The following is a 9,414-nucleotide window of genomic DNA, read 5'->3' as shown; positions in this document are numbered from 1 at the left end:
ACTTGGGGTCAAAAATGCTGGTTCCACTACTCACACTCCTGTGTCACCTTGAGCAAAACACTTCCGCCTCGGGTTTCCTATATGTAAAATGGGTGCAATCATCCCTCCTCTTCTCTGTGATATGTCAGAATCAGAAGACAAAAATATTCGTTGTTGTGAACCAGCACGCCATCACTTGGTCTCCTCCACCACACTTTGCGCAACAATCAGAACGGTGCCTGGCCTAGAAGCAGGGCCCGACGCAGGTGAGGCCAGCGAGGCGCCTAGGGCACAAAATTTCAGGAAACCCTCCGTTGTCGTTTTCGTGCAGTTGCAGGGCGCGCTGACGAGGAGTGTCCGCCCGGGGTGGGGGGAGGGGGAGCGGAACGGAGGCGGTCGGCCTCACCTGCGTCGTCGGGATCTGCCCAGACGCCTGAAGGAACCCGTGAAAGACAACCTGCCCTCTAGCGCTAGGCCTGCCCCCTCCGTGGCTTGGCTTCCGGGTCGGAATGAGGCGCCCTTCTATTGGCTGTTGTTCTCTGGCGTCACTAGGCAGCGCCCGCTTGTGCAAAAGTCTTACTTAGTGAAGCAGCCTGGCGTGTTGTCCCCGCGGTTCCCCGCCGGTCGCTGTTTCCGAAACGCGCTGCAGGTGTCTAGGCGCCCGCTGACCTCGGCCCCCAGCTCGGTGAGCCCTAGCCCGACAGCTCAGGGAGCCCGGCAAGACCCGCCGCCGCGGCCAGGTAGGTTGGGATGGGGGGCGGGCCGGTCTCAGCCTCCCTCCAGGTCTCCCGCTGGGGTCAGGACTGGACCGCCCCCCCCCCCCCCAATCCCTCTGACCACACGGGTGGGGTGGGCTGTCGTGAGTGCCCGCTGAGTACCAGGGACCAAGCTGGGGGACTGGTTCAGGGTGCCGAGCGAGTGGGTGGCGGGACGGGGCCCGCGTCTCTCAGGCTGTGATGCGTGTTTTTTTCTGCCTCGAATCTCTGCCTCTTTGCTTAAGGACACTTTTCCAGAGTTGAACTGAGCTCGTGCCCTGTTGCACCGTGATTACCGCAGAAGCACGGGGGCCACTTTCTAACTGGTACTTTGGCAGATGATTTCTTTACGCCTCAGTGTCCCCTTTTGTAAAATGGGACCTTGTGCCTGAGGGGATTGCTGTAGGGTGGAATGAGAGCCTGAATATGCCTGTCATGTGGGAAGGTCATAGTCAGTGGGGCCTGGGGTTGTCTTGGAGAGCAGATGACCAGCCTTATTCCTGAAGCAGCAGCCAGAATGTGACCCAAGTTTTCCCTGGCTGATAGCAGACAGGGTGTCCATGGGGCTCTAGGAGATCTGTTGGCGATCTAACCCCCACCCATCTCTAGGACACTTTAGCCCAAGCCAAGAATTTCAATGTCACCTGGACTTGGATTCAAGTCCCAGCTATTTTCTCTCCCTGGGAACTTGGGAAAACCCCTTCATCTTACTAAGCCTTCGTTTTTTTCATTTGTAAAATGGGGCTAACAGTACCTATCTTCCATAACTGTCAAGAGAATTAAATCAGATATTATAGGTAAAGCACTTAACACCTGGCATTCAGTGGGAGCGGTTACTGTTTTTTCAGTGTGTGGAGATCTGAGTGCATGCATTTTGGCTTGAACACATTTTTGACAGTAGCATGGTTGTATAAGACAGGAGGGCAGAAGTTTCAAAGCTCCTTGTTTTCTGGTCAAACTTATTGGCCATGACAGTAGTCAGATCAGTGACCTGGGTCTAATGAATCTTTAACTGAAGGTGGCAAATTGAGTCATCAGGGTGAGGACCAGGAGTCCGGGTCCACCTCCACATGACTGAGCATAAAGGGCTACTTTTTAAAGCAAGGGCCCATGCAGGGCAGAGACTGTTTGGAATGAAGGCCAGACTTAGATTAAAAATAAAACAGGAGAATGGGGTTTGCCTCTGAGTAAAGCCTGGACCTCAAAACAGGACCTGAGCCCTGTTGATACCTTCTAAGTGATTTGAGAAAGGAAGACATAGCCATATTGACAATCACCAAGCTTTCCCAAGTAGTGAAAAGTCAAGCCCCTGCTTCTGGCATTTGTTCATTCAACAAATTCAGTTGTTGATTCATTCAACTGTTCATTCAACAGAGAGCAGTGTAGAGCCTTCTGTGTGCCAGTCACAATGCTATGAAAAAGCAGTGAAAAGGACAGATGTAGTCTTAGAGCCCAGAGAGGAGACAGCCCAATGATGCCTGTCAGGCTTTGACCCTGCCCTTTGTCTGCAGTCTCTTCCCTCAGGTAGCCTGTACTTCAGCAGGAGAAACTAAATAATTACTGTCTGGAGAGGCTCATGGGAGTTGCTTCTAGAAGGCTGGGATAGCCTGGTAGGGGATTTAGCTTGGTAATGTGAGCAGTGGAAAGCATTTTCACTAGGAGGCTAATAGGATCAAACTGGCATTTAAAAATTTGCCTATGACAGCTGTGAAGCCAGTTTTACCAGTGGTCACTTGCCCATGCTGTGCCCCACTCTTAACTAATTTCTAGTCCTGCTTATTTTAAGGCGGGCCCAGCTCAGCTCAGTATCACTTCAAGAAACCAGACAAAGGCAGGACCCTTGGTCTTTACAACAGTGGTCCCAATTGCTGGATCTTACTTACAACGTCATTGTTAATATCCGTCTCCCCTGACAGCAGGACAGCAGGACTGAATGTGTCTGATCTATACTGTTTGTCCAGTGCCTCAGAGATGTGCCAGGTACAGTGTAAACCTCTAGAAAGCACTGGTTGAAGGAACACTGGAATCCCTCCTATCTAGATTAGTGCCTGGCATGAAGTAGGCACTCTTCTAGAAATGCTTCATTACATGCATTGAATTGAGAAAAAAAAAAAAAAACAAACAGTCACCTTATAAAATGTAACAGTGAAATAACTAATAAATGCAGACTACTTCTAGGAATGGCTGGTGGGCAAAAGGGCTTGGGCTGCAGCTCAGGGAACTTTGTGGATCTTGATGGTGGTTTTAGCTCCCTCTGTCCCCTAGGACCTAATTTTTTCTTCACAGGTTCTGATGCTGGTCTCTTGTAGAAGGTTGCTCACAGCTTTGCTGCAGGCTCAGAAGTGGCCCTTTCAGCCCTCCAGAAATATGAGACTGGTGCAGTTCCAGGCACCCCACCTGATGGGGCCTCACCTGGGCCTGGAATCAGGGAATGGCGGGGGGGTCATTAACCTCAACGCCTTTGACCCCACACTGCCCAAGACAATGATGGAGTTCCTGGAGCAGGGAGAGGCCACTCTCTCGGTGGCAAGAAGGTAAATCAACAGGCAGCATAGCCCTACAGTGGCTGTCCTGCTACCCTCTTTCTCGTTCCACCCATTCCTGCCCTGGGAAACAACCAGCTAGTAACTTTTTTGCAAGTGAGCAGGGTAACTCTACCTTTCCTTTCTCACCTGTTCTCTTAGTGAAGAGTCTTAGAAATCTTGTATGACAACATCCTCAGGCCCAGGGATGGTGATTAACTATCCCAAAGCCACACATTTGGTGGTGGAGCCAGAACTGCTTCATCACACTTGCCTTCCCCAGGGTATTAAGTTCCTGGCTGCCTGAGGAGTCTGGGACCTGGGAGTGGAGGAGGGAGGGGAGAGAAGGTCTGGACTCTTGGCTCCTTGAAGGAGAGAGGACTGCAAAGAGGTGTTCTTAAAGATAGTTCTTGGGTTTGGGCTAGATTAGGTAGGGACTTCCCCAAAGCCAGGATCCGTGTGGAATCTGATGAAATTAATTGAGAACCACTTTGAGTTATTATTTATTTTTACATATTAAACCGGCAAAAATACAGACGTTTGGCAGCACACAACGTTGGTGACGGTATGCTTCCTATACTGTCATAGTCTTGCAAGATTAGAAACTACAGGGGCGCCTGGGTGGCTCAGTCGGTTAAGCGTCCAACTTCGGCTGAGGTCGTGATCTCACAGTTTGTGAGTTGGAGCCCCACGTCGGGCTCTGTGCTGACAGCTCAGAGCCTGGAGCTTGCTTTGGATTCTGTGTCTCCCTCTCCGTCTGCCCCTCCCCTGCTTACACTCTGTCTCTCTTTCTCTCTCCCTCTCAAAAAATAGATAATAAAACATTTAAAAAAATTTAAAAAAGAAAGAAACTACTTCTGTATCCCTCATCAGGTAATTGGGTGTATCTGTATTGTGCAGGTATATACAGCCATATGAAAAAAGAGGGGAAAGTATATACTGTTATGGAGAGATCTCCAAAAATTTATTTATTTGTTTTTGAGTTTGAGAGAGAGTGCACAAGCATGCATGCATGCAAATAGTAGAGGGGCGGGGGGGGGGGGGGGAGAGGGAGAGAGAGAGAATGAGAATATCCCAAGCAGGCTCTTCACTCTCAGTACAGAGCCCAACGTGGGGCTTGAACTCATGAACCGTGAGATCATGACCTAAGCTGAAATCAAGAGTTGTACGCTTAACTGAGCGACCCAGGTGCCCCTAAAAAATATATGTATTTTTTAAAAATGTATTTGGTGTCATTTGCCTTAAAAAAGGACAGGAGGAGCAGAGTATACATAGAGCAGCCATGAAGAGCTACACAGGACACAGTAGCTGTGTCCAAGGTTGGAGCGGGGTGACTAGGAGGCCTTTCCATTCTTCCCATTTGCACCTTTTGAATTCCTTACATGACATGTATTACCTAATAGGGGAAAGGAAATCAACATAGATAAAAATAAAGTGTTCTGATACCAAGGGACAGTAGCTGGGTTTGATTTCTACATTGATTGTGATGGTTTATAGATCTAGAAGTATATATTGGTAAGGTTGTTTATTTGAGAGATTGTGCCCAAGAGCAGGGGAGGGGCAGAGAGAGAAACTCAAGCAGGCTCCAGTTGTGAGCATGGAGCCCATTGCAGGGCTCGAACTCGAGAACCATGAGGTCATGACCTGAGCTGAAAAAGAGTTGGACGCATGACCAACTGAGCCACCCAGGCGCCCCTTTAAAGAGCAAAACTTGTGGCTGCTGCAGTACCTGCCCAGCGTGCCCAAGGGTTGCTGGCCTGCTCCCAATCAGTCCCTCTCTCCTGCTCTTGTCTCTGCAGAGCTCTGGCTGCCCAGTTGCCAGTCCTACCACGGTCAGAGGTGACCTTTCTGGCCCCTGTCACACGGCCAGACAAGGTGGTGTGTGTGGGAATGAATTATGTGGACCACTGCAAAGAGCAGAACGTTCCTGTGCCCAAGGAGCCCATCATCTTCAGCAAGTTTGCCAGTTCCATCGTGGGGCCCTACGACGAGGTCATCCTCCCACCCTTGAGCCAGGTCAGTGCTTCCTTCCTCACTGTCCTCCCGAGTCACCGGGGCCCAGCGCATGGGTGCTCAGCACTCAGGATGCCTAAAGAAGCCGCCTGTTGCTTAGTGTATTAAGCAGATACTACTGGGGACTATACAGTGGAAGGCTGGTCTCAGGAGAAAAAGGAATTAACATATCTTTTACTGATTACAAAAATAGTGCACCTTAATTGTAGAAAAATAATAAAATTTAGCATGCATCTTCTAAGAGTAAGCAGTGTCCTGCATGACCATAATAGCCACTATCACCACTAAGAAAATTAACATAATACCCATTATATGGTCCAATTGGGAATATTCCCAATTGCCTCCAAAGAGGATTTCTAATTTGGGTACGGTTTTATTTTTTGTTGAACCAGGGTTAGTCAAGGCCACACACTGTACTTGGCTATGTCTCTTCAGGGCTTTTAATCTAAACAGGGATCCACAGACTTTCTCAGAGGGTCAGTTAGCAAATAATAGACTCTGAATGCTATAGAGTGTCTGTTGCAACAACTCAGCTTTGCCACTGTCATGGAAAAGCAGCCGTGGCTGATACATAAATGAGTGAATATGGCTGTGTTCCAGGAAAACTTTATAAAAGCAGGCAGGGAACTGGGTCCGGCCTGTGGGCCATAGTTTGGTGATTTCTGATAGCAAACAGTCCCCCTGCCATTTTCTAGCTTTCGTGACACTGATTTTTTGAAGAATCCTGACAAGTTCTCTTAGCATATCCCGCACTCTGGATTTGTCGGTTTCCTCATGATTAGATTTAAATGTTTTTGTCAAGGATTTTACATAGTTCATTTGGACTGCTGTAACAGAATATCACAGACTGGGTGGCTTATAAACAACGAATTTCTCACAGTTCTGGAGGCTGGGAAGTCCAGGATCAAGGTGCTGATACATTTGGTGCTTGGTTCATGGACTACTGTCTTTTTGCAGTTTCCTCACATGGTAGAAGGGCAAGAATCTCTTTTATAAGGGCACTAACCCTGTTCATGATATGAATGCAGTCTGTACCAACAGATGTACATCACACCCCATTGAGAGGCTGTTTGATCACTTGGGTTACTTGATGTTCACGATCTCTTCGTTGGAAAGGTGCATTTCACTGTGGTAATTAAGCAGTCTATAGGGTAGTAATTTGAGAACCTGTGACTATTCTTATTGCCACATAGCTTTTCATTCAGGGATCCTCACCTGAATCCATTATTGTATGTATTAGGGGTTAGAAAAAGGTGATTTTTCTGTCATGCCGCCTTCTACTCTTATTAGCTGGCATCCTGTGAAGAAAAGCTGCCTCCCTTTTTATACTCCTGTCCCTAGCAGGGTGTATTTCTGATTTTTATTTTTACCCAGTATGTTGTAATCTATCACTTACATTCTTTTTGATATTCAAATGCTCTCAATTTGGCCAGTGGGGGGCTCCAAGTTGGCCCCATCCCTGTCACTTTTTGAGTACTTCCCTTGCTTTCTGGCCAAGATATTCCAGGCTTATCTTGTATTCTGTCTCAGACCTGGAATTTGCCATTTCCCCTAAGAAACCTAGTTCTGTCTAGTGGGAAGCAATCCTAGAGACCAAGATCAGGTGTCGGGGTGCTCAGATCAACTGGTTGTTACCATTAGAACCAGCAACCAGTTTGAAAGGCTAAGTTGTATCTGTTTTATAGTTGTACTTTGCAGATTATGGGAAAGGCTGAGCATGTTTTCCTTTTCCTGTGGCCATGCCCATTTCTTTTCATTTAAATGAGTTAATACCTGAAAGCGTATAGAATGCTATTGGCGTGTAGGGCTAGCTGTTATTACTTGGTATTCACCCTTTTTTGAAGGCATCAAGTCACTTGTAAATTCAGTGCCCAGACTCCTCTTGCCTTCTGCAGTCACAGTGGAGAGCTGTGCCTGCATGGAGTGGTATTACCTGCCAGTGCTCGAGGATTATGGGTCTACAAGCCACACTTCCCCCTCCTTCACTACATTTGGCTCATGGTGAACACCTATGTGGGCCCACAGCCACTCCCCACTGTTAGAGACCCAGGGCCTGAGGCAGGGTGGTGCATACCCCTCAGCATGGGAATGGAGCCAGGCAGCCCACTGCTTCTTTCTTTACAGGAGGTGGACTGGGAGGTGGAGCTGGCTGTGATCATTGGAAGGAAAGGCAAGCACATCAAGGTACGGTGGAAGAGGAGTTGCCAGTGGTCTGTGGCATTGGGAAATGGTTGACAACGACCTGCTCCCAGCCTTATTCCTTGCCCATCTTTGGCTAGTTCTGGCTACTAACATGGGATAAAGGCTTGGTCATGGGGGTTGGTGTTACTGTGATGATCTAACTTCCAATCTGGCCAAATCCCCTGTCCCCTAAAGGCCACAGATGCCATGGCTCACGTAGCCGGCTTCACTGTGGCTCATGATGTAAGTGCTCGTGACTGGCAAATGAGACGCAATGGAAAGCAGTGGCTGCTGGGAAAAACCTTTGACACCTTCTGCCCCCTGGGCCCTGCCTTGGTGACCAAGGACAGTATAGCAGGTAGGTCTTGAGATAACCCATGTGGTGACTCTTCCTGCTCTTGCATGGATGCATCAGAGTAAATGAAAAGCAGTACTCAGGAAGTTGGGAGGATGGAGTTGCCTTTTGCTGACTCCTTAGAGAGCAAGTCAGCCTAGGCCACGAGTTTCACAGGCGTCCTTCATGTCCCTCACTGCAGAGGTATGACTTCCTCTAGCTGCCACTATCCAGGAGCATCTTTAAGTTGGAAAGAACCAAAAGTTAGGTATTGAGCATCAGAAAGTGGCTGTCAAAAGCCTGTACACCTTTTCCACAGTAAGGAAGATCAGGACCTCTGCAGCCAGTGTTAACAGGGCAGCACCGGTTATAAGCAGCAAGGGCAGAGTGAACAAGAGGAAAGCCCGTGATTAGGAGGGCAGACAGCCATCTAGGTGGGGGTGTGTCCATGCGGTCCAGCTTTACACCACCTGATGTAGCCAGCCATCAGTGAAGTGAAACTGTTCCAGCTGCTCTAAGGAGCATGAGTGTATATGGCAAAAAATAAAAGTGATTAGGGCACTAGTACAGGTAAGTTGTCCCCTGCCGTCAGATGCAGGAGACTTCAGTGCCCCTGCCTATACAGATACCAAGTCACTTCCGTATCTGCAGCTGTCAGCCTCTGCTGTGGACAGATGGCCGTTTAAGGCAAAAACAGCCATTTTTTCTCTCCCAACTGGGTCTGGGACAGGCCCTCCTAAACTCACCCAGGCAGATACTCTGCTAGGTGGTAGACGCAAGACCAGCAGACAGGCCTTTCATTTGGGAAGTCATAAAGCCTCCCTCTGTATTTGCTTTGAGTAAAGGAAGGGGTTTGAGAGAAAACAAGAACCCCAACATGGTGCTTTTGCATTTTTCAGATCCACACAACTTAAAGATCTGCTGCCGAGTGAACGGGGAAGTGGTCCAGAGCAGCAACACCAACCAGATGGTGTTTAAGACAGAAGAGCTGATAGCCTGGGTCTCCCAGTAAGTGGGATGGGGCCCTACCTCACACACCCACCTGAGGTTGAGCTGAGCCTTCCAGTCTTGGCAGTGGCCATCTCAGCCCCTGGTCTCACCTGTCCCATTTGCCCCAGGTTCGTGACTCTTTACCCAGGGGATGTCATCCTGACTGGGACGCCCCCAGGTGTTGGTGTATTCAGGAAACCTCCAGTCTTTCTCAAGGTAGGTTGACTGAAAGGAGGAAAGAGCACACACACCCAGAATCCCTGGCAGCCTTGAGAAATCCAGGCCTCGGAGACCAAAGGACTGATGTCCTCATGGCCTGCTGTTGCAGAAGGGTGATGAAGTTCAGTGTGAAATCGAAGAACTAGGCGTCATCATCAACAAGGTGGTGTGATGGGTCTTACCACAAGCCCTGGACTTAAGAGGTGGGAGCATCCACTGCCGTCCATCACAGGGAGCAGCCCAGTGCCAGCTGTTTCAAGCTACCTCTTCTGGGTGGAGGGAGAGGGATGGAGCCCTCCTCGTCAATAAAATTCTCAGCCCAAAGCAGCAGCTTGGCCTCTGCTACAGTTTATCGTTTTTTAGGGCTTCAGGGAACAAGATAGAGCATTCTTACAGGGAAGGAGAAGATACCCCAAAAAAG

The 9,414-nt window shown here is 48.9% G+C and overlaps 1 protein-coding gene across 5 annotated transcripts; it reads left to right on the top strand.

Annotated features, from left to right (window-relative positions):
• Positions 1–519: 519 nt before the first annotated feature.
• Positions 520–9,323, top strand: LOC121044411 (fumarylacetoacetate hydrolase domain-containing protein 2A). 5 transcript variants are annotated; one of them, XM_040496663.1, is made up of 8 exons: positions 520–719; positions 3,098–3,268; positions 5,056–5,272; positions 7,394–7,453; positions 7,646–7,808; positions 8,684–8,792; positions 8,903–8,990; positions 9,103–9,323. In XM_040496663.1, exons 2-8 carry the CDS (start codon positions 3,102–3,104, stop codon positions 9,163–9,165), a joined length of 867 nt encoding a protein of 288 aa, XP_040352597.1. In that variant the 5' UTR covers positions 520–719; positions 3,098–3,101; the 3' UTR covers positions 9,166–9,323. The 5 variants fall into 5 exon arrangements, with proteins under 5 accessions (XP_040352597.1, XP_040352596.1, XP_040352594.1 ...); XM_040496662.1 differs by having other exon boundaries at positions 3,044–3,268; XM_040496660.1 differs by having other exon boundaries at positions 3,021–3,268.
• Positions 9,324–9,414: the final 91 nt, after the last annotated feature.

This window comes from Herpailurus yagouaroundi, unplaced genomic scaffold (assembly GCF_014898765.1).
Source record: "Herpailurus yagouaroundi ecotype Mexico unplaced genomic scaffold, PumYag 188, whole genome shotgun sequence".
NCBI lineage: Eukaryota > Metazoa > Chordata > Mammalia > Carnivora > Felidae > Herpailurus > Herpailurus yagouaroundi.
Note: the sequence above shows the minus strand (reverse complement) of the source record. Positions and strands in the feature narration are given on the sequence as shown.

What these genes read in the sequence shown, in the direction of transcription:
- LOC121044411 (XM_040496659.1), top strand. Translation starts at nt 2,668, where the DNA reads ATGTGTCTGATCTATACTGTTTGTCCAGTGCCTCAGAGATGTGCCAG. An exon ending in TCCTCCCACCCTTGAGCCAG is followed by an intron (nt 5,273 to 7,393) that starts GTCAGTGCTTCC and finishes CTTTCTTTACAG; the next exon opens with GAGGTGGACTGGGAGGTGGA. An exon ending in GGAAAGGCAAGCACATCAAG is followed by an intron (nt 7,454 to 7,645) that starts GTACGGTGGAAG and finishes TGTCCCCTAAAG; the next exon opens with GCCACAGATGCCATGGCTCA.